The 25407-nt window shown below is 38.8% G+C and overlaps 1 protein-coding gene across 3 annotated transcripts in view; it reads right to left on the bottom strand.

Annotated features, from left to right (window-relative positions):
* Positions 1 to 5412: 5412 nt before the first annotated feature.
* BAZ1A (bromodomain adjacent to zinc finger domain 1A) overlaps positions 5413 to 25407 on the bottom strand; it is a 94114-nt gene continuing 74119 nt past the window's right edge. For all 3 annotated transcript variants that reach the window (XM_060143694.1, XM_060143704.1, XM_060143687.1), the window contains 6 exons: positions 13274 to 13521; positions 12955 to 13181; positions 10745 to 11214; positions 8940 to 9082; positions 6845 to 6932; positions 5413 to 6405 (listed from right to left, as the gene is read on the bottom strand). In XM_060143694.1, coding sequence (XP_059999677.1) covers positions 6209 to 6405; positions 6845 to 6932; positions 8940 to 9082; positions 10745 to 11214; positions 12955 to 13181; positions 13274 to 13521 — 1373 coding nt within the window. In that variant the 3' untranslated portion in view covers positions 5413 to 6208. The remainder of the gene's footprint in view (positions 6406 to 6844; positions 6933 to 8939; positions 9083 to 10744; positions 11215 to 12954; positions 13182 to 13273; positions 13522 to 25407) is intronic.

The raw sequence follows: 25407 nt of genomic DNA, 5'->3' as shown, positions 1-25407 counted from the left end.
TCCTCCTGGTGAAGTGGTAGTCAAAAGACATTTCAGGTGGAAGATACAGCAAGTGAAAAGGATGGAGCTTAGAAGAGTCCTATTACCCGAGAGACAATGGAGTCCAGTTTGACAGGAACCAATACATAGATGGTGTGGTGGGAAGTGATAGATGAGGCTGACAGAATGGTGACAGATTGTGCAGGCCCAGCTAATCCCACTGCAGGTAATGGGGAAAGGAAATTTGTAAATAAGAAATTGAGTTGCTCAGTGTTGTTAATTTAGGAAGATTGCTCTAGTAATAGGGAGATCTTGCAGACATAACAGTCCTGTTAGGGGAACCACTGACAGAAACCACCCTCCCTGGCCAGGCACGATAGTAACCACTCGCATGAGTTATCTTACAACAGGAGGTCCTGGTAAGGAACGTGGAACTAACAAGCGACCACCAACCGGAAGAATTCAGGAAAGGTCAAAAGGAGAGAGGGGACTCCAGTCTATTTGTCCTATCAACCTCCCAGAATCCTTCTCGCTGGAATCCATCTTGGCTGAGCGATGCACACCACCAGGAAGGACCCTGAGTCAGAGTGACTGGCCAGAGACAACCCGGAAACTAACCCCATTACCGTAAAACCTGAGACTGCGAGCCATGTGGCAGAGCAGTCCTCCTGGGTTCCCTTACCCTGGTGCTCTTTCCCCCGGGGCGCTGTTTCCCAATAGTCTCTTGCTTTGTCAGCACGTGTGTCTCCTTGGACAATTCATTTCCAAGTGTTAGACAAGAGCCCACTCTAGGGCCCTGAAAGGGGTCCCCATTCCTGCAACACTCCTACACTTCCTATTATCCAATGTATGAGAAGTTTGTTGATATATTTTTAGTTTTCTAGTTGTTTACTGCAGGATGTCAAATCCTGCACCAATTCCTCCTCCATGGGTGGAAGCAGAGGACCAGCATAGGGTAGTTGCTAGGTTTCACTGTGGGACTGTATGCGATTGCTCAGGGACTACACATATAGAGCGAGATTGAAAGACAACCAAGGATGAGAGTACAAGTCAATCTCGACTTTTAAGGAGTGGCCAGAGCAAGGACCAGTGAAAGCAATTAGGAGTTCTTCCTATTTGTCAAACACCTTTGTTTAAATTATCTCTATGTATTATTATTCATGCCAGCTCAGGGATCAGCAATCTACAGCCTGCAGGCCAAATCTGGCCCACTCCCCGCCCCGCCCCGCCCCCCTACGTGGGCCTCTCACTGCTGTGGCCTCTCCCAGCGGCCATGGCTCACGGGCCCAGCCGCTCCGCGGCATGTGGGATCCTCCCAGACCGGGGCACGGACCCGTGTCCCCTGCATCGGCAGGCAGACTCCCAACCACTGCGCCACCGGGGAAGCCCCCACCACTTGTTTTTGCAAATAAAGTTTTACTGTAATACAGCCGCACATTAATTTATGTATATCTCTGGCTACTTTTGTGCTACAATGGCAGAGTTGAATAGTTAAGTCACAGGTAGATGGCTGTCAAAGCCTTAAATATTTCCTATCTTGTAGAAAGTTTGCTAAGCCCTGTCCTAGAGGACTGTGGGGACTTAACAGTGAAAAGTGCATGGGATCAGGCAAAAGAAGAAATACCACTAGAAGCCAAGGCAGGAAAATATTTAAGATTAAATGTCTATTAGTTGTAGAAATGCTACACCACCCCATTGTCCAATTTTTAGGTTTTCACTCTTCTGATCATTAGATCATTTTTAATGATCGGATTACAGAAGCAGTTATATACATGAAAATGACTAGCTGTTTAAGTAAATGCAGAACTGGGGTATCTGAGAGAACGGTTCCAAATGAGGTGAGTCCTAGACACAGTGGAATACCAGACAGCACACAGATGAATATAGTATCACAATGTATTCCACTAAGTGAAAAAAACTGCTGAAAATATGATTTGTATACCATGATCCCATTTTTGCTGAAGAAAATAATCTGAAAAATTCTACATCAAATTTATTTCTTATATATTTATTGTTTTCTATTTTTTGGACAATGACCATTAATTAATTTTATATCTAGAAGAAGTAAATTTTTCATTTTACTGGGGAAAAAAAAATACACCTCTAATATTGACCAAATCAAAGGCTTAAATCACAACCTTAAATTTTACACAGAGATCTGTCCATCAATACTCTGAATGTATTTCCTCAAATTTCTTTGATAGGAAGAGTTACTGGTTCCCAAGATAAAACTTTAACTGAGAAAAAGAATGAATGGAAAGATTATAAAGGGTTGCTCAGTCATTTATATACCATTAAATTACTAATACACTGATGTTCCCGCATATTTTTTCCAGAGGTTTGCTTTGATATCTTTACTCAATACTACAAGTTCTCTTCAACAGTGAGTATAAAGGCTAATGTGGAATTTGTAGCTTAAGTACAATCTTCCTCTTGTTAGTGAAATTAACCTAAGCATTCTGCCCATTTTTCTGAAATCAAACAACTTACCCACGTGTGTAACTCACCATACCTCCTCTCAAGAAAAGGTCTGAAGTTTTAAAATATTCTAACACTGGAAAAAAATAGCAAACAAATAAGAGACTGAATGATATTGCAAGAACTGCTACCTTCAAAGCTTGGCATAGGTATTAAATTTCTGCTTCTCACACGTTTCTGCACATGCTTAAATATTAATAAGGACCCTGTAGCCAAATATACATGGTAACTAAATCCAAAGTTCAGAAGACTGCAGCTTTTACAATACAAATGCACCCTTCAGCACATGAATAAAGAACATTAGGACAGAGATCCTGAGAACTACAAATAAAAAAAGAAAAGAATCATGTGTTTACAATGAATATTGCTCCAAAAAATGCAATGTAGATTATTATCTGACATGAATAAACGTACATATACATTCTCTATTTTCCCTTTTGTCCACCCTTTTACAGTGTTCACAAAGATAAACCTGCATATTTCTCATCTTGGAGGCACCCTAGTGTACCAGAAAGATGGAACGTTGACAGCCTGGTATCATTTACTCTGTGATCTCAGGCAAGTACTTAGAAAAACAAAATCCATCTGAGTCTAAACCTCATTTGAAAAATGGAGAGAATAACAACAATAATAACAAAACCAATTGCCTTATTTATTTATTATTATTATTTTTAAAATAAATTTCTTTGTTTTTGGCTGCGTTGGGTCTTTGTTGCTGAGCATGGGCTTTTCTCTAGTTGCGGCGAGCGGGAGCTACTCTTTGTTGTGGTTGGCGTGCTTCTCATTGCGGTGGCATCTATCGTTGCAGAGCATGGGCTCTAGGCGCACGGGCTTCAGTAGTTGTAGCATGAGGGCTCAGTAGTTGTGGCTCACAGGCTCTAGAGCGTAGGTTCAGTAGCTGTGGCACACAGGCTTAGTTGCTCCGCGGCATGTGGGATCTTCCCAGACCAGGGCTCGAACCAGTGTCCCCTGCATTGGCAGGCGGATTCTTAACCACTGCGCCACCAGGGAAGTCCTTGCCTTATTTAACATAAAAAGCATTTCCCATAGTTATTAGATACAAAGGATAAAAACTTTTATATTAATGGGCTTGGTATGTAGCAGGATGTGTTAATTCCTTTCCCTTCTGGCACTCTCTTGCAATTACAAATCAAGTGCTGTTAGAAATATAATTCATCTGAACTCAGTAAGAGATACCCAACTGACTGAAATGTCTCCTTCACTGTCTTAAGTTTTCTCAATCATGTTTCTGGTCTACTTGTTCCATTATGCAGTCCTCTCTCCTTGAATAAAAATGTAAAAGCAAAACAGAAGCCAAATAATGCTGACTGCTTTCTTGATCATGGCAATGTGACATTCTCAGCCATTACCATACGTCCTCGTGTGTTAACCTTGTTGCTCTGTAAAATTTCAATTACTGCAGATACGTATGGGAATAAATGCTGCTTTTTGTATATAAGACAATCTGGCTGGGAGGTTAAAAGGCAATGTCCTGGGAGTTCCCTGGTGGCCTAGTGGTTAGGATTCTGGGCCACCAGATTCATGGCCCGGGCTCAATCCCTGGTCGGGGAACTGAGATTCTGCAATCTGTGTTCCCCCCTTCTCCCCAAAAAGGCAATGTTCTATTTTAACTGAGTCTGAGAAAGGCAACATATAAGATAAACTGCATGTTTTAAGACTGACTTTCAGACTGAATAATTCAACAATCAGTTAATCAGAAATTACCCCTTTTTATGTTTGTCTTAGAAGAAAAACAAATATAAAAGTTACTTGTTATTAAAGAGTGAAGAATATTAAGGAATCAGATAATTTACTATTAAAATGTAATTATATTTTAGAATTCTCTTTTGAATATTTAAGTGCTTTTTTTTTTCTTTTTGGCCACATGGCTTGTGGCTTATGGCTTATGGGATCCTAGTTCGCTGACCAGGTATCGAACCTGTGCCCCCTGCAGTGGAAGCACGGAGTCCTAACCACTGGACCACTAGGGAATTCCCTTAAATGCTATTAAGTAAAACTTTCTAAGAAATTTGGTTATTGGCATATGAAATTATTACAAATTTACCAACGGTTACAGATATGAACATATTCATGTAAAGAAGCCAGGGAATTGATCATCTCAGAGTATATGAAAAAGAAATGAAAGCAAAGAGGGATAACTTCCCAAACAAATGAACCTAGTTAATTAATTAATTATTTATTTTTGGCTGCGTTGGGTCTTCGTTGCTGCACACAGGCTTTCTCTAGTTGCGGTGAGTGGGGGCTACTCTTTGTTGCAGTGCACGGGCTTCTCATTGTGGTGGCTTCTCTGGTTGCACAGCATGGGCTCTAGGCACGTGGGCTTCAGTAGTTGTGGCATGAGGGCTCAGTAGTTGTGGCTCGCGGGCTCTAGAGCACAGGCTCAGTAGTTGTGGCGCACGGGCTTAGTTGCTCCGTGGCATGTGGGATCTTCCCGGACCAGGGCTCGAACCCGTGTCCCCTGCATTGGCAGGCGGATCCTTAATCACTGCACCACCAGGAAGTCCCCAAATGAACCTCTTTAAAATCCTCAGGATTTTAGATGAGAAAATTGAGGGACGGTTCTGTCTCCTGACTCCCCAAAAGCCCTACAGAGGATACGTGACTTCCTTCTGCATCCTAAAAAGGAACAGCTACTCCTCCAAAACTGAGGCCCCTATGTTTTCCATACCTAGGAAATAGCATTTATTTTATTTTTAAAAAATTTTCAGGGTTGTGGGCATATTCCAAACTTTCTTTTCTCTTTTTAATGAGAATCCCTGCCATAGAATGTTACTGTTACTGATGGGAGGTATCTTACTCCTCAAGGGTTTGGGTAGAAAAAGATGCAAATCACTGCTATAGAGACTCAGGTACAATAAAACATTGGTTCCTATGGTCTATTTATCACATGTAGAAGTCCAATTCTCATTTGTAAAAAATTCCAGAAATTCAGAATATTTTTTAAAAAAAGTATCATTTTATTTGTACACTTAAGTTGTACATAGAAACTGAAAATACAGTTCTGTAAAACTGAAAGAACTGCCAGGGAAAAGGGAGGGTGTTACCTTTTATTGACTGATCATTAAGGAAGTTAGAGAAATAAAACAAAAACACAATAAAATGTTTAAAAAATTAAAGAACATTTTCCAGGTACAAATTTTATAAATACAAAACAAATTCACAAATTACTTTGAATGCTAAATAAATATCTAGTTAATAAACTCAGACTCAATACCTCCAGCCAGCACTGGTACAGCACTTCAAGGAATAAAGCTGGATTCATTCATGTATAGTGTTGAAAGAATCTGCTTCTTAAACAATTCTTAGACGTATACACTTTTTTCTAAACTGTGCTATTATGGAAGATTTATCTGTGTAGATAAATCTCCCTTAATACCACACTTCTAAAAAAAAGTCAATGACAAAATAAATCATGGGTGAAAAAATATTTTTTGAGATACTGGGACACATGAATGATCTCAAAATGCACAAAAAACTCTGTAAACCAGTACTGCAGCCAATACATCTATCCAATTTATTAGATACTGAACAAAACTGTAGCAAAGGAAATCTTTCCTACATTCTCCTGAGTGCTTAATATTAAAGTTGAGAATATAGTGCAGGCCACACTTCAATGTGGTCAATCAGTTGTTATTGCTTTATACATATATGTCTGCTTTAGAGCATGATTTAATGTTCCATTTTCATGAACAATTTGTTTTCTTCAAATATATCCTTTAGAAAGACAGAATCAGATTCGTGACTTTTTTGCAACTGGTGGTGTGCTAACTTGATCCACGTTCCCAGGTGTGACGGTGAGTCCAAGTTTTTGAGCCTGAATATGAAAAAATGCTTGCAGCCTAGTTCCAGCTTTTGCTTCACTTGTGTTACGAGGGTTGTACTCAAAGCAGTTCGAAAACATTAACTCAATATCATCGATAAACTCAGCTAGAATGAAAAAACCAAATGAGATAAGAATGAAAGTAAATTATAAATACAATCTTTGTATATCTGGAAATGTCATTAAGAAAACAGAAGTCCACATTTTTCTTTAGAAATTGAAGACTCTGAAACAAGCTGGCAGAACTGAAGCTTAAAATTGTTTATAAATACTTTATAAAATGTTTTTGTTGAAATTATACAATTATTTAGAGGTATTTTATATAACTAAAAAGAACATCTATTAAGATGAGATTCTATAAAATATCTTTAACTCATTCAATCCCCATCCATCTTTCATTTCCATATATGCATACATGGCATTTTAGGGATTTCTTGGGATGCCATCTACACAATTACATTAATATACATCATTTAAATAAAAAGAAAAACAGCCTTTACCTCCTTAAAGGAAAATAATTATCAGAGAAAAACATAAATTACTCACATGCTAGTTTATATTCACATTTGTTCACTTTTTCACGAATTATATTTAAGGCAATGGGCTTTTTGATGATGTCATAATAGTCTGGGACCTGTAAAATAATTCAAGTATTATCTCTCCTATAGAAAATTTATTGAAGATAAGTAGTCAAATACATGCAAGTTTTGCCCTTAAAAGCAACTGAATATTAACTTCTGAATACTATTATTCCATTAAAATTACATAATACATTTCAGTCATTGTAATGTTGTAAAAGCTTATTTGATACTATAAAAAATGTTAACAATGTATTGTGAAAAAACAGATTATGAGTTTGCTTGTGTGTTCTCTTCCTTTCTCTGACTCTCTCTATATAGATACATAAATGTATTTATAAAGAAATTTCTGTAATGACCATGACTGCATTTGTAATAAAGAATAAAATACATGTAACAAAACTTAATTCAGCACAAAACTACTCAGGAAAAATAAGTTACAGTTCAACTGAGAGTTAATTTTTTTGTTGTTGTTAAATATTTATTTAGTTTTGGCAGCGTCGAGTCTTAGTTGCGGCGCGTGGGCTTCTCTCTAGTTGCCCCACGTGGGCTTAGTTGCCCCGTGGCATGTGGGATCTTAGTTCCCCGTCCAGGGATGGAACCTGTGTCCCCTGTGTTGGAAGGTGGATTCTTAACCACTGGACTGCCAGGGAAGTCCCAGAGAGTTAATTTTTATAAGACACTATTCAATGTTAATTAATCTTTCATATTCTGGTTCTAGAATTCTCAAAGTAGAATTTTGATGATGTCACTTTTTCATTCAGAAACCTTCACCTGATACTGACAAGTGAGGCCCTTTACAATCTAGTTGTGTCTGAGCCCCTCTAACACACCCTCTGCTCCATTCAAACCATCCATCATTCCCATATTCTCATTTCTAGGTCTTAACTTGTTGTTCCCTCTTCCTAAAATGCCCTCATTCCATTTCTCACTGTTGAAATTCCATCTTTCTTCAGTGACCAAATCAAATAGTTCTTCCATAAAAAAACTTTCTAATTCCTGCTATTCCTTCCCCCTGAAATGCTCAAATCAATTCCTTCTCTTCTCTACTTCTGAAAGACCATTAAACTTCTAGTATAACTAACACTGTCCTACCTCTGCTATGGCACATCATACTCCGTCATACCTATATAAAAATAACAGCTCAAACCCCTTAGTTAGGTTAGGCTATCTCTGTTACTCAAGAGTACCCATCTTTTACATCAGTGTTTCTCAAAATGCTGTCCTTGGACCAGCACCATCAGCATCATTTGGGGACTTGTCAGTAATGCAAATGGCTGGGCATCATCCCAGACCTAGTGAAACAGACTGGGGTGGGGCCCAGTCAGCTGTGTTTTAACAAGCCCTCCATTGATTGTGGTGTACGCTAAAGTTTAAGAAACACTGTTTTACATAATAGAAATGCCAATAATGGTACTCAGTTGAATCAACTCTATTCATATTCATTACACAGAATAAAAAGTGAGGTTATTTCAACACATGGTCATCATTTATAAGAATCAGTCACAGGGGCTTCCCTGGTGGTGCAGTGGTTAAGAATCCACCTGCCAATGCAGGGAACATGGGTTCAAGCCCTGGTCTGGGAAGATCCCACATGCCGTGGAGCAACTAAGCCCGTGCACCACAACTACTGAGCCTGTGCTCTAGAACCCACGAGCTACAACCACTGAGCCCACGTGCCACAACTACTGAAGCCAGCGTGCCTAGAGCCCATGCTCCGCAATGAGAGAAGTCACCGCAATGAGAAGCCCGTGCACCACAACAAAGAGTGGCCCCCTCTCGACGTAACTAGAGAGCCCACGTGCAGCAATGAAGACCCAACGCAGCCAAAGATAAATAAATAAATTAATTAATTAAAAAAAAAGAATCAGTCACAGGACTAGAAGGGACTGAGGAGACTATGCTAGCTCCATTTTTTTCAATATAGGAACAAACGTTCCAAGATTTGTTTTGTTTTTTAAGTAGACAGTGACTAAACAAGTATTTTGACTACCTTAAAGTTGCCATGCAGACTAAATCAGATAATACACATGAATACATTTTATAAAGTCTAGTAGTATTACCTGGATTTTAGAAACGAGTTTCAAAAAAGGCCAGCTGTCATCATGCCGTACCAATTCCACAACAAGTTGTTCAAAAGCGGACAATTCATGAACTCCTCCCTGTCGACCTGAACTCCTTCGGTTAGGTGTCACAGGAGATGATTCTGAATAAATAATTATGTTAACTTTAGGTGATGACAAAACAAAATATTTGATCACCATAAGCTAATCAGGACATATAAATACAAACTAAATTCAAACAGAAAATCTACACTCTACACACTGAGATGTTAAACTGACTTACATTCTGAGAGATAGGTAAATCTGGACCAAGTATTCGTTATTTCCTTTCGATCTTAAAAATTTCCAATTGAAATAAACACTCATTGGGAACAGATTGTAAAAAGAGTGTAATACAAAAGGAAATTCTAGAACACAAAGTTTGTGGGTTATTACTCCATTTTATTAAAAATATGTTTTTAACTACAGTAAAATGAAATCCTCTGGTATTTCCTGAAATACAACCTTAGGAAAATAACCTCTTAGATTTAGAAACTTGGCCTCTTTATAAATTACCTTGCAAAATAGAAAATATTTCTCAATGATGAAATAAAAATTATTCTTATAAATCTAATTTTATATGGAGAATTTTCTTAAAGCAAAATGCTTTCTCATAAAACGTAAGGTATATAATGAGATCTAAGGTGAATGAATTAGTAGAAAATAGTAGTATAGTCCATATGTAGATCTAGGTGTTTAACTTCTCTGCTTAAATGTTAATCCACACATTTCCCCCTTTATTTGTCCTTAGAATCAGGTTAGTAAGTTCACAAATCAATTAAAAACAACAACATTTTCTTCAGCAGTTTTTTTTTTCTTTCTTAAAACAAAAATGCTTCAGGTGTACTATTTTCCAAATAGCTTGGGGTTCAGGATTGGGGAAGAGCAAAACACATAAGGGGATAGGAAAAGCTAAATTAGATCTCGTGCAAAGTTACCTGATACTACCCCCACCCCACTGCCAAACCTGACGACCTGGCGACTGCATCATGTTCCATTCTTCCACCAGTGAATTCCTTAATCCTGTCATGGGTTTGAATAATGTAATACAAGCTATCTAAAATTCTTCAAAGAACAGTAGTAGCATTTTTTATGTTTAACTTCATTTTTGAAATATCAAAATTTTACTACTACTGACATTAAAGAAAAAAGAGGATAGGATTAGAGATAAATGGGTAAAGAGATTATTACATGGATAAATATTACCAACAACTTATGTAATATAAATATATGTAATATATAAACAATTTATATAATATATATATAAATATTAAAACAACAATTATCAGAATCAAAAAGACAGCTGGTGATCACTCCCTAACAATATTACTGTTCCCAACTCTCCCTGCCCCGAAATTCAGTATGTCAGGTGGGAACCTTATCAAATTACCTAATGTAGCTTGTCTAGGTGATGATGAGTACATGTGTTTTGAAGGAAGCAAAGGTGGAAGAGAATGAAACGTATTATAATGTGGTATACTGAGGCTGTTCAAGTATTGGCCAAATCTCTCCATTAAACACAGAACACTGTTTGCAGATTTCTTACAACTACCCTACTACACTAGTAGAAACACTAGTACTGTAGTTTACCTTTATTCCAAATACCTGCCCCTTCCTTGAACATTATGCCTCAGGTCAGGTTGCTCCCTAATAACTCTGTATAGTGGACAGCCTTTCAAAAATGATACAAAGTATCTCAACATTCAATCTTTCCAAATTACTCAATTTTCTTAGGTAAGAATAGCTTAAATTAGACTTCTTCATACCTGTAGATTGTCTTTTCCTGCCTCTTCTCTTGGATTCACTATCTTGGAGAGAAAGTTTTGAAGCAACATTTAGAGATCTTGACCGCTCACTTGACTTTGTGGCAATGACTCTGAAGTTAGGGAAGCTGGGACTATTTTCTGGTGTATTATTAGCACTTTTCCTGCCTCTGCGTTTTCTACGAGGACTAAGTAGTTCCATGAATACATCTGCTTGCAGTGGGCCATGACTCTGGCGAGTAGAACGACTGGCAATTCTTAAAGATTTAGTTTCTGTAGGAGGAGCAGATTTTATCTTTCTTAGGCTTCTACCAGTAGCTTTAGAAGAAACAGTTGTTTTCGGTGTATTCTGCTGACTCCTTGAAGTATATCTTCCAGGATCTTGTCGTTGGCCACGACTTGAGAAAGAAGAACTAAGTCTCCCTCTTGTTTTAATTGGTAATCTAACTTGCGGTCTTCCTCGTTTTGGTGGGCTATAAGTAGTGTTAGAAAACAATTATTGTACAGAGCAATGATGAACATATGATTACTTCTATCCCCCTTGTTCTACTATCCAGCCAATGAGTTCTACATACATAACTTTTGTGTTACTGAGACTTATCCTGTACTCAGTTCTTTAAACTTAGAATCAACAAACTCTTCATGGAAATCTAAAATGTGCTTTCATATATTTCTTTGTAATGCAAAGACAAAGAATGTTTAATGTTTAATAATTTCTTGGTAACTCCAGGACATCATCATGAAAATCAAATCCTAGGTTGTGATAAACTGTAATAAAATCCTCATGAGAGCCGAATAAATGGACTTAATCATGTTGAAAAACTTAAAATGCAAATCTTTTGTCTCCTTATGCTACAGAAGACTGTCACTTTTCATTACTATTGATACTGAGGTAACCTACAGTTTTGGCCAATGGATCCCACAAAAGTAGGCCTTAAACGTACTGTTCCTCAACACTAAGCCAGGAATCTCTTTGCCATCTTTTGATTCTTACTGTAAGATACAAAACTAGATTCAACCCTTTAATTGCTTTTAAGTTGTAGACAAGAATGATACAACCCCATTAAGCCTCCTTATATCCATCTCCCCCCATACCTGAACTTCCAGTTTACTTAAAATATTTCCAAAAATTCTCCAAGTTCTTTATCATCTTTATGCTTAACACAATACTGCCATTACAAGCTACAGGGAAAATGGCTCCTGCTAGTTGGAGCTATTGAACAACTTGTTTAAAGTAGAGGGGGTGGCTCTCTCTACTCATCCTCCTCAGTCTCTGGCCTTTTTGTACTGTGTCGGTTCTAGGCTGCCCCTGCTTCACATTCATTTTCTTGATTCCACAAGAATGGAGTTCGAATGTTAAAAACAAGGGGAGGTCTTAGGGACAAAATAAAGGGAGACTGCCCCAGTGCTGCCACGGCAGGAATAACCAAAGCCATTCATTAGGCCTGGGTGACACAGCTTGCTAAGCTGCAGAATACTTGGCTATACAGTAGTATAGAAGTTGTTTCTAGGTGCTGATGTGGTAGGAGTACAAAAATACAATGTGCTTCCTGGCATTTCTCTCTCTCTCTCTGTAGACTGCCAAGATCACCAATATTTGGGTATAACTCCTTGAGAAAAGCAAAAGAGGCATCGGGAGCTGCATTCATCTCTATCTCATGAATATCCTCTGGACTGCTTATTTGCTGCTTTCAGCAAAAAATTAAGTAATATCAACCTCGATGTGGCTCTGAATTGACATCCTAACCAAACGTACACTTGATTTTATGATCTGGCTAAGTTCACAAAGCGACTATACTCCCTTGGGAATAATTTCATATGTTTATAATACATAAAAAGCAAGGGGAGGGCTTCCCTGGTGGCGCAGTGGTTGAGAGTCCGCCTGCCGATGCAGGGGACACAGGTTTGTGCCCTGGTCCGGGAAGATCCCACATGCTGCGGAGCGGCTGGGCCCGTAAGCCATGGCTGCTGAGCCTGCGCGTCCGGAGCCTGTGCTCCGCAACGGGAGAGGCCACAACAGTGAGAGGCCTGCGTAACGCAAAAAAAAAAAAAAAAAAAAAAAAAAAAAGCAAGGGGAACTTTATGACACTATATTGCACACTAGTTTTTTGTTTTTAAATTATGGGCCCCAACCATTCCATTTGCATTTGAAAAGTCAAGAGACTGTCTAGTTAGAGACTCTAACTCTCATTTTATTGCATGGTAGGACTTACCTGACGTCTTCCTCTTCTTGAGAATCATCTTCATCTTGTTCTACCTCATACTCTTCCTCCTCACTTGGACCCTCTTCATCATCATCATCAACTTCATCATCCTCACCTTCCATACTACCTTCCATCTCGTCATCACTTTCCAAGGATGGTCTCTGTCTAGAGGAGAGTCTTCTAGAACGTTGCTTTGGCCGACACTCTGGACAAAACCAATCTCCTTCAGGCACAGTCTGATAAATCAAATGAATGATCATTAATCATCTGTCACTCAAAATCTCAGTGTCTCAATTCTAATCTGAGAAGCAGCAGAAGAAAAAAATACCTTGAGCTTTGGTCGAACACAGTAGGTATGATGACCCCGATCACAGCCATCACAAAGTACCATGTTTTCAGCATCACCCTTCTTTCGGCATATCTTGCAACGGGCGTTTAGTATAGACTTAGACCATATTACACTACGATCCAAGGTGGAGAGATGAAGAAAGACTTGGGATAGACTGGCAGAAGAAAGGAGGGACTCTCTCCAACGGTCCAGGACTGTTTTATAAGAACGCCCACTGTCACTGGCATCTTAAATGAAAAGGGAAAGTGATTAAACTTCCTAGGCAAACCCTAGATAGCTCCTAGAACTATTTTCTTGGTAGTGTAAATAGGTTGGAATTCACAGTTCTTCTCTCCTAATACTTCACAAAAAGACCACGTTGACATTAAAAACAAAAACCTCGTGTTAAAGAAAATTTGCTGAGCCACATCTTATTTATGACATAAGGAATTACTTAAATCCGTAAAACAAATGCTGGGGGACTTCAATAGTTAAAAGAGAAAAATAACTTAGGCAATGTGTTCTCAATCTAGTAATCTAGTTCTTTGTATCAAATCTTGACGTAATTTAGAAAGCTCGCTATATATGATTACAAGTCAGCTACTATTCATTTGAATCAAGAATGTTACTGCCTCATTTCAGATAAAAGATGGACTGCTCTCTAAGTATAAATCACATTTAAGGTTTATTTTGGGGATAATGAAAATGTTCTGAAATTAGATAGTGGTGGATGGCTGTACAACTGTGAATATACTAAAAACCACTGAACTGTATAATTTAAAAGGGTGAATTTTATATATCTCAATATAACTTATTAAAAATATCAATTATGTATAAATGCCAACTATATTGTCTTCTATACCTAAGAAAATATTATTATTAATATTTTTGTGGTACGCGGGCCTCTCACTGTTGTGGCCTCTCCCGTTGCGGAGCAACAGGCTCCGGACGCGCAGGCTCAGCGACCATGGCTCACGAGCCCAGCCGCTCCGCGGCATGTGGTATCTTCCCGGACTGGGGCACAAACCCGTGTCCCCTGCATCGGCAGGCGGACTCTCAACCACTGTGCCACCAGGGAAACCCAAGAAAATATTATTTTTAAAATAAGGTGAATTAAAAAAATGTTAATACCCCCTTAAAAAGAACTTTCAGCACGAATTTTTATACAGAAACATTTGAACCTATTAAGTCATTTAGGAGATGTTCAAGATGGCAGAAGAGTAAGACGTGGAGGTCACCTTCCTCCCCACAGATACATCAGAAATACATCTACACGTGAAACAACTCCTACAGAACACCTACTGAACGCTGGCAGAAGACCTCAGACCTCCCAAAAAGCAAGAAACTCCCCATGTACCTGGGTAGGACAAAAGATAAAAGAATAAACAGAGACAAAAGGATAGGGACAGAACCTGTACCAGTGGGAGGGAGCTGTGAAGGAGGTAAGGTTTCCACACACTAGGAAGCCCCTTTGTGGGCAGAGACTGCAGGGGACGGAGTGGGGAAGCTTCGTAGCCGCGGAGGAGAGCGCAGCCACAGGGGTGCAGAGGGCAAAGTGGGGAGATTCCCACACAGAGGATCGGTGCCGACCAGCACTCACCAGCCCTCACCAGCCCGAGAGGCTTGTCTGCTCATCTGCCGGGGCGGGCGGGGCTGCGAGCTGAGGCTCGGGCTTCGGTCGGATCCAAGGGAGAGGACTGGGGTTGGCTGCGTGAACACAGCCTGAAGGGGGCTAGTGAGACACAGCTAGCCGGGACGGAGTTTGGGAAAAAGTCTGGAGCTGCCAGAGAGGCAAGAGACCATTGTTTTGGGGTGCTGAGGAGAGGGGAATCAGAGCACTGCCTAAACGAGCTCCAGAGACAGGCGCAAGCCGTGGCTATCAGTGCGGATCCCAGAGACGGGCATGAGACACTAAAGCAGCTGCTGCCGCCACCAAGAAGCCTGTGTGCAACCACAGGTCACTATCCACACCTCCCCTCCCGGGAGCCCATGCAGCCCACCACTGCCAGGGTCCCATGATCCAGGGACAACCTCCCCGGGAGAACACACGGCGCGCCTCAGGCTGTTGCAACGTCACGCCGGCCTCTGCCGCCACAGGCTCGCCCCGCATTCTGTACCCCTCCCTCCCACTGGCCTGAGTGAGCCAGAGCCCCTGAATCAGAGGCTCCTTTAACCCCGTCCTGTCTGAGTGAAGAACAGATGCCCTCCAGCGACCTACACGCAGAGGCGGGGCCAAATCCAAAGCTGAACCCAGGGAGCTGTGCGAACAAAGAAGAGAAAGGGAAATCTCTCCGAGCAGCAGATTAAATCTCCACAGTCAACTTGATGTACCCTGCATCTGTGGAATACCTAAATAGACAATGAATCATCCCAAATTGAGGAGGTGGATTTTGGGAGCAACGATATATATATATTTTTCCTTCTTCTCTTTTTGTGAGTGTGTATGTGTATGCTTCTATGCTTCGTTGTGTGATTTTGTCTGTACAGCTTTGCTTTTACCATTTGTCCTAGGGTTCTGTCTGTCCGTAGTTTTTTTTTCTTAGTATAGTTTTTAGCACTGTTATCTTAGTGGATTTGTTTTTTGGTTTGGTTGCTCTCTTCTTTCTTTTCTTTTCTTAATTACTTTTAATTTTTCTTTATTTTTAATAATTATTTTTTATTTTAATAACTTTATTTTATTTTACTTTTTTCTTCCTTTCTTTCTTTCTTTTTCCCCCCTTTTCTTCTGAGCCTTGTGGCTGACAGGCTCTCGGTGCTCCGGCCAGGAGTCAGGCCTGTGTCTCTGAGGTGGGAGAGCCGAATTCAGGACATTGGTCCACAAGAGACTTCCCAGCTCCACGTAATATCAAACAGTGAAAATATCCCAGAGATCTCCACCTCAACGTTAAGACCCAGCTTCACTCAATAACCAGCAAGCTACAGTGCTGGACACCCTATGCCAAACAACTAGCAAGACAGGAACACAACCCCACCCATTAGCAGAGAGGCTGCCTAAAATCATAATAAGGTCACAGACACCCCAAACATACCACTGGACGTGGTCCTGCCCACCAGAAAGACAAGATCCAGCCTCATCCACCAGAACACAGGCACTAGTCTCCTCCACCAGGAAGCATACACAACCCACAGAACCAACCTTAGCCACTGGGGACAGACACCAAAAACAACAGGAACTACGAACCTGCAGCCTGTGAAAAGGAGACCCCAAACACAGTAAGTTAAGCAAAATGAGAAGACAGAGAAACACACAGCAGATGAAGGAGCAAGGTAAAAACTCAACAGACCTAACAAATGAAGAGGAAATAGGCAGTCTACCTGAAAAAAAAAAAATCAGAGTAATGATAGTAAAAATGATCCAAAATCCTGGAAATAGAATAGAGAAAATACAACGTTTAACAAGGACCTAGAAAAATTAAAGAGCAAACAAACAATGATGAACAATGCAATAAATGAAATTAAAAATTCTGTAGAAGGAATCAATAACAGAATAACTGAGGCAGAAGAATGGACAAGTGACCTGGAAGATAAAATAGTGAAAATAACTATTGCAGAGCAGAATAAAGAAAAAAGAACGAAAAGAATTGAGGACAGTCTCAGGGACAACATTAAACACACCAACATTCGAATTATAGGGGTTCCAGAAGAAGAAGAGAAACAAAAAGGGACTGAGAAAATATTTGAAGAGATTATAACTTGAAAACTTCCCTAATATGGGAAAGGAAATAGCCAATCAAGTCCAGGAAGCACAGAGAGTCCCATACAGGATATGTCCAAGGAGAAACAAGACACATGTTAATCAAACTATCAAAAATTAAATACAAAGAAAAAATATTAAAAGCAGCAAGGGAAAAACAACAAATAACACACAAGGGAATCCCCATAAGGTTAACAGCTGATCTTTCAGCAGAGACTCTGCAAGCCAGAAGGGAGTGGCAGGACATATTTAAAGTGATGAAAAGGAACAGCCTACAACCAAGATTACTCTATCCAGTAAGGATCTCATTCAGATTCGACGGAGAAATTAAAACCTTTACAGACAAGCAAAAGCTAAGAGAATTCAGCACCACCAAACCAGCTTAACAACAAATGCTAAAGGAACTTCTCTAGGCAGGAAACACAAGAGAAGGAAAAGACCTACAATAACAAACCCAAAACAATTAATAAAATGTTAATAGGCACATACATATTGATAATTACCTTAAATGTAAATGGATTAAATGCTCCCACCAAAAGACACAGATTGGCTGAATGGATACAAAAACAAGACCCACATATATGCTGTCTACAAGAGACCCACTTCAGACCTAGGGACACATACAGACCACAAGTGAGGGGATGGAAACAGATATTCCATGCAAATGGAAATCAAAAGAAAGCTGGAGTAGCTATTCTCGTTATCAGACAAAATAGACTTTAAAATAAAGATTATTACAAGAGACAAAGAAGGACACTACATAATGATCAAGGGATCAATCCAAGAAGGAGAAATAACAATTGTAAATATTTATGAACCCAACATAGGAGCACCTCAATACAAAAGGCAAATGCTAACAGCCATAAAAAGGGCATATCAACAGTAACACAATCAGAGTAGGGGACTTTAACACCCCACTTTCACCAATGGACAGATCATCCAAAAGGAAAATAAATTAGGAAACACAAGTTTTAAAAGACACATTAAACAAGATGGACTTAATTGATATATATAGGACATTCCATCCAAAAACAACAGAATACACTTTCTTCTCAAGTGCTCATGGAACATTCTCCAGGGTAAATCATATCTTGGGTCACAAATCAAGCCTTGGTAAATTTAAGAAAATTGAAATCGTATCAAGTATCTTTTCTGACCACAATGCTATGAGACTAGATATCAATTACAGGAAAAAAATCTGTAAAAAATACAAACACATAGAGGCTAAAAAATACACTACTTAATAACCAAGAGATCACTGAAGAAATCAAAAAGGAAATCAAAAAATACCTAGAAACAAAATGACCATGAAAACACGACAACCCAAAGCCTATGGGATGCAGCAAAAGCAGTTCTACGAGGGAAGTTTATAGCAATACAATCCTACCTGAAGAGACAAGAAACATCTCAAATAAACAACCTAACCTTACACCTAAAGCAATTAGAGACAGAAGACCAAAAAAACCCCAAAGTTAGCAGAAGGAAAGAAATCATATATATCAGAAATAAATGAAAAAGAAATGAAGGAAACGAGAGCAAAGATCAATAAAACTAAAAGCTGGGTCTTTGAGAAGATAAACAAAATTGATAAAACACTAGCCAGACTGATCAAGAAAAAAAGGGAGAAGACTCAAACCAATAGAATTAGAAATGAAAAAGGAGAAGTAACAACTGACACTGCAGAAATACAAAGGATCATGAGGGATTACTACAAGCAACTCTATGCCAATAAAATGGACAACCTGGAAGAAATGGACAAATTCTTAGAAAAACACAACCTTCTGAGACTGAACCAGGAAGAAATAAAAATATAAACAGACCAGTGCTTCCCTGCTGGCGCAGCGGTTGAGAGTCTGCCTGCTGATGCAGGGGACACGGGTTCGTGCCCTGGTCTGGGAGGATCCCACATGCCGCGGAGCGGCTGGGCCAGTGAGCCATGGCCACTGAGCCTGCATGTCCGGAGCCTGTGCTCCACAGCGGGAGAGACCACAGTAGTGAGAGGCCGGAGTACCGCAAAAACAAAAACAAACAAAAATATATATATAAACAGACCAATAACAAGCACTGAAATTGAGACTGTGATTAAAAATCTTCCAAAAAACAAAAGCCTAGGGCCAGATGGCTTCACAGGTGAATTCTATCAAACCTTTAGAGAAGAGCTAACACCTATCCTTCTCAAACTCTTCCAAAATATAGCAGAGGGAGGAACCTTCCCAAAGTCATTCTACAAGACCACCATCACCCTGATACCAAAATCAGACAAAGATGTCACCAAGAAAGAAAACTACAGGCCAATATCACTAATGAACATAGATGCAAAAATCCTCAACAAAATATTAGCAAACAGAATCCAACAGCACATTAAAAGGATCATACACCATGATCAAGTGGGGTTTATCCCAGGAATGCAAGGATTCTTCAATATATGCAAAACAATCAATGTGATACACCATATTAACAAATTGAAGGAGAAAAGCCATAAGATCATCTCAATAGATGCAGAAAAAGCTTTTGACAAAATTCACTACCCATTTATGATAAAAACCCTCGAGAAAGTAGGCATAGAGGGAAGACACCTCAACATAATAAAGGCCATATATGACAAACCCACAGCCAACATTGTTCTCAATGGTGAAAAACCAAAACCATTTCCACTAAGATCAGGAACAAGAGAAGATCGCCCACTCTCACCACTTTATTCAACACAGTTTTGGAAGTTTTAGCCACAGCAATCAGAGAAGAAAAAGAAATAAAAGGAATCCAAATCGGAAAAGAAGAAGTAAAACGGTCACTGTTTCCAGATGGCATGATACTATACATAGAGAATCCTAAAGATGCTACCAGAAAACTACTAGAGCTAATCAATGCAGTTGGTAAAGTAGCAGGATACAAAATTAATACACAGAAATCTCTTGCACTCCTATACACTAATGATGAAAAATCTGAAAGAGAAATTAAGAAACACTCCCATTTACCATTGCAAGAAAAAGAATAAAATATCTAGGAATAAACCTACCTAAGGAGGAGAAAGACTTGTACTCAGGAAACTATAAAACACTGATGAAAGAAATTAAAGATGATACAAACAGATGGAGAGATATACGATGTTCTTGGATTGGAAGAAGCAACACTGTGAAAATGACTATACTACCCAAAGCAATCTACAGATTCAATGCAGTCCCTATCAAACTACCAGTAGCATTTGTCACAGAACTAGAACAAAAAATTTCACAATTTGTATGGAAACACAGAAGACCCCAAATAGCCAAAGCAATCTTGAGAATGAAAAACGGAGCTGGAGGAATCAGGCTCCCTGACTTCAGACTATACTACAAAGCTATAGTAATCAAGACAGTATGGTACTGGCAGAAAAACAGAAAGATAGATCAATGGAACAGGATAGAAAGCCCAGAGAAAAACCCACGCACATATGGTCACCTTATCTTTTTTTTTTTTTTTTTTTTTTGCGGTACACGGGCCTCTCACTGTTGTGGCCTCTCCTGTTGCAGTGCACAGGCTCTGGACAGGTAGGCTCAGCAGCCATGGCTCACGGGCCCCACCGCTCCGCGGCCTGTGGGATCTTCCCAGACCGGGGCACGAACCCGTGTCCCCTGCATCGGCAGGCGGACTCTCAACCACTGCGCCACCAGGGAAGCCCTGGTCACCTTATCTTTGATAAAGGAGGCAGGAATGTACAGTGCAGAAAGGACAGCCTCTTCAATAAGTGGTGCTGGGAAAACTGGACAGGTACATGTAAAACAATGAAATTAGTACACTCCCTAACACCATACACAAACGTAAACTGAAAGTGGATGAAATACCTAAATGTAAGGCCAGACACTATCAAACTCTTAGAGGAAAACATAGGCAGAACACTCTATGACATAAATCACAGCAAGACCCTTTTTGACCCACCTCCTAGAAAAATGGAATTAAAAACAAAAATAAACAAATGGGACCTAATGAAACCTAAAAGCTTTTGCACAGCAAAGGAAACCATAAACAAGATGAAAAGACAACCCTCAGAATGGGAGAAAATATTTGCAAATGAACCAACTGACAAAGGATTAATCTCCAAAATATACAAGCAGCTCATGCAGCTCAATATCAAAAAAACAAACAACCCAATCCAAAAATGGGCAGGAGACCTAAATAGACATTTCTCCAAAGAAGTTGTACAGATTGCCAACAAACACATGAAAGAATGCTCAACATTACTAATCATTAGAGAAATGCAAATGAAAACTACAATGAGGTATCACCTCACACCACTCAGAATGGCCATCATCAAAAAATCTACAAACAATAAATGCTGGAGAGGGTGTGGAGAAAAGGGAACCCTCTTACACTGTTGGTGGGAATGTAAATTGATACAGCCACTATGGAGAACAGTATGGAGGTTCCTTAAAAAAGTAAAAATAGAACTACCATATTACCCAGCAATCCTACTACCGGGCAAACCCTGAGAAAACCATAATTCAAAAAGAGTCATGTACCACAATGCTCATTGCAGCTGTATTTACAATAGCCAGGACATGGAAGCAACCTAAGTGTCCATTGACAGATGAATGGATAAGGACGATGTGGCACATACAGGCAATGGAATAATTACTCAGCCATAAAAAGAAACGAAATGGAGTTATTTGTAGTGAGGTGGATGGACCTAGAGTCTGTCATACAGAGTGAAGTAAGTCAAAAAGAGAAAAACAAACACCGTATGCTAACACATATATATGGAATCTAAAAAAAAGAAAAAAAAAGGTTATGCATAACCTAGGGGCAAGACAGGAATAAAGACGCAGACATAGAGAATGGACTTGAGGACATGGGGAGGGGGAAGGGTAAGCTGGGACAAAGTGAGAGAGTGGCATGGACTTATATATACTACCAAATGTAAAACTGATAGCTAGCAGGAAGCAGCCGCATAGCACAGGGAGATCAGCTCGGTGCTTTGTGACCACCTAGAGGGGTGGGATAGGGAGGGTGGAAGCGAGACACAAGAGGGAGTAGATATGGGAATATATGTATATGTATAGCTGATTCACTTTGCTATAAAGCAGAAACTAACACACCATTGTAAAGCAATTATACTCCAATAATGATGTTAACAAAAATAAAATAAAAACCACCACCAAAAAAAGAAAAGTCATTTAATTGCCATTAATCTCGCCTGTCTATCATTGTACATTTGCTTGTGATATCCACCTTCGATTGATCTTCAATACTGCAACTACCTTAGTTTTCCTAAGACATTACACTTAATTATAAAGGGCCTACCACATCATGTCAAAATTCTGCAAGATATATGACTCCACAAAAAGTTTGGTCCTATCACACCATATTTTCTACTATTATCCTCAAATAAAACCTCATGTACCGTGTCATAATAATTAAGAGAATGTAGGCTATGGAGTCAGTCTGTCTTGAGGTTGAGTACTTGCTCCCCATATGAGCCTGGGCAAGTTGCTTAACCCCTCTGTGCCTCAAGATATTGCTAATTAGAAGTATTTTACTAGGGACTTCCCAGGTGACACAGTGGTTCAGAATCTGCCTGCCAGTGCAGGGGACACTGGTTTGATCCCTGGTCTGGGAAGATCCCACATGCCGCAGAGCAACTAAGCCCTGTGCCACAACTACTGAGCCTGTGCTCTAGAGCCTGCGAGCCACAACTACTGAAGCCTGCGCACCTAGAGCCCGTGCTCCACAACAAGAGAAGCCACTGCAATAAGAAGCCTGCGCACTGCAACGAAGAGTAGCCCCCGCTCGCTGCAACTAGAGAAAGCCCACGTGCGGCAATGAAGACCCAATGCAGCCATAAATAAATAAAAATTTAAAAGTATTTTACTGATATAAAATAATGGTAGATTCATATAATCAAATATCACACTGGGAGATTTTATACTGTTAACTGCCACTATACATTAATCCATGTCACCATGCCATGTAAGCTTCTCTAGGAGATAAAACAATAACATCTCCTACTCCATAATTCTCCCTATGCTAGTAAAGGAAAAAAAATGCTGTGAATAAATACTATATGTAGAATAAGTAAATATACATTCCATAGCTGTTAATTCTTTTAACTAATAACTAAGTATACTAAGGTTCAACGATGTCAATTTTTTATATACCAGCTTAAAAGAGTTTGATTAGCTGAGGTATGAAATGTAGAAAGAAAAATGTTAGGAAGATGATATTACCCCCAACACCATTCTCTTCCAAAAAACCAAATCCAAGGTTTTTCCTTCAAAGGCTAAATATGTAAACCAGTATTCAACAGTAAAGAAAGTAAAATCATAGTTCTTTAAAAATACAGAATTCTTTAAAAAGTTAAAAATTTACCATCTGTCACACTAGACTGATCTTCCTCTCTCTTTTTCTTGTCTTTTTTTCTATCTCCCTTTTGATCTTTATTAATTTCTGTGCTACCTAATTTCAAATTGATAAAGTTAGTTTGACAATTTTTTTCCCTATAGCTTAAGGGTTTAACCATATGGATGACTTTATAAATGATTAAATTATCAACTTAAACAATTCTCACACGTTACCTAAAATCATTAACTGAAATAGGATTACGTTCCCCAAGCTAAAAAAGCCTAGTTTTATCAATGCAATTGATCACTAGCCTAAGAGGGACATACTAGAGAAGGTGGAACATAAGTAGAAATTTTATTTCTTACTTGCTTCCTCAAGAAACTGAAATAATTTCTGAAGCTAAACTGGGATAATTCCTACTATAGTTAATTTGCTATGTTGAAAAATTATCAAGAGAATGGAGGATTTTAATAAATATTCTATCTCAAACATTCATGAAGTGGAACCCCCTTTTCTCTTCCGGATTAAGGATATTCTTGATTACCTTGCTCCAAATATTTAGACTATCTTAAAACTCTAGAGGTACCTCCATTTCCTGCGGTCTCATTCAAAACAGACTGTTCAAAGGCTTAAACATAGTTACAGACACCAGTTCTTCTACTAACTTTGAAGCAGCAATGGTAGACGGTAACATCCATATTACAAATGATCAACATCTGACTCTGACCAACATTTACGAAGTAAGTAAGGTATGTTGAACTTGTCTTATTTCATTTATTTTTTTAAGATCCCAAATTAAAATTGTTTCTATGTCTCAGCTTGAAATGAATGTTCTAATGCTACTGTATACAAACAAGCATAAGGAACACTATAGTTCTCTGCTCTTACAAAACCTATGAGATGTAAGTTGCAACATCTCTCAGTGTTAACTTTTTCCCTTTGTGTAAATATTTAATAAAATGTACTGAAGAAAAGACAAACACACTAAATAATTAATTTGATCCCCCCAAACGTATAAATAACTTTAATTGACGGCAATTTCAGAAGTGGAAAAATCAGCAGAATTGCATTTTATCCCTCACCCCTTTAGGAATCACAGAATTAATGAGTAGTAGTAACACCTTACATTTATAAGAGCTCTATGACTTACAAATAACTTCTAATTGAAGTAATTGTAAATTCACATGTGTTTGTAAGAAACAATACAGAGATCCCTTGTACATGTAATTTGATTTGAACACAGAAAATATTAAGAAATACTGAAGACAAAATAGCAGTGATACAACAAATACAAATTTGAATATCTTTATGATCATATGTATTTTATTTCTTACAAGTGCTACTTTTGATGTGAAAAGTGAGTTATTAAGCTCATGGTGGAATTATCAATTTATAAAAAATATAAAAATATGGATAGGTTTATTAGAATAATGAGATACTAGCCACAAATCCTTCAATTTAAAAATAACATTTTACAAATATATTGACGTTCCAAAATTGCTCTGTTAGCACCATCTATTTATGAAAGTTTTGTTCTTACTACTCAACAAAGTAACATTCAAATCATTTTTAAAGAATTTTCATCTCCTCAAGTTGCTCTCTCAATATGAGACCAAAAATATATCATTTAAAAAAATTGTTTCTTCTAGTACCCCACTACTGAGATATAAACTATCTCAATATGATGAATTATAAATTAATTCCATTTTTCAGAAAGACCACAGGGAAGTAGAGGCAGTTATGACATGAAAATTGATTTGGAACTTGACACATATATTTTTCCTAAAGACATAATGAGTATGTTCCTAGATTAGTCCCTAAAAGCATATTAATTTCACAATTGCTGAAACACATTCCTGATAGAATTATTTCTGTCATCCTAACCATAAATTACAGAGCATTTCCTCATCTGTGTACCCTTTAACACCTGGTATTTCTGATTTGGTACTTCGTACACAGTGCTCAGGTGAATGACCATATTATTAAACCATACCCCTAATGGGGGACATATAAGTAGCTTCTTTGAGGTTCTGTTTTAAATAACAACAACAACAAATTTATGTATAGTCCTTGATTATTCAGGGTCTGGCTAGTCACAGGATTTGGTAATCTTTCTTCAGAAGAA

The sequence above is a fragment of the Lagenorhynchus albirostris genome, chromosome 1 (assembly GCF_949774975.1).
Source record: "Lagenorhynchus albirostris chromosome 1, mLagAlb1.1, whole genome shotgun sequence".
Taxonomy (NCBI): Eukaryota; Metazoa; Chordata; class Mammalia; order Artiodactyla; family Delphinidae; genus Lagenorhynchus; species Lagenorhynchus albirostris.
The sequence above is the reverse complement of the archived record's forward strand: the minus strand, read 5'-3'. Positions and strand labels throughout refer to the sequence as shown.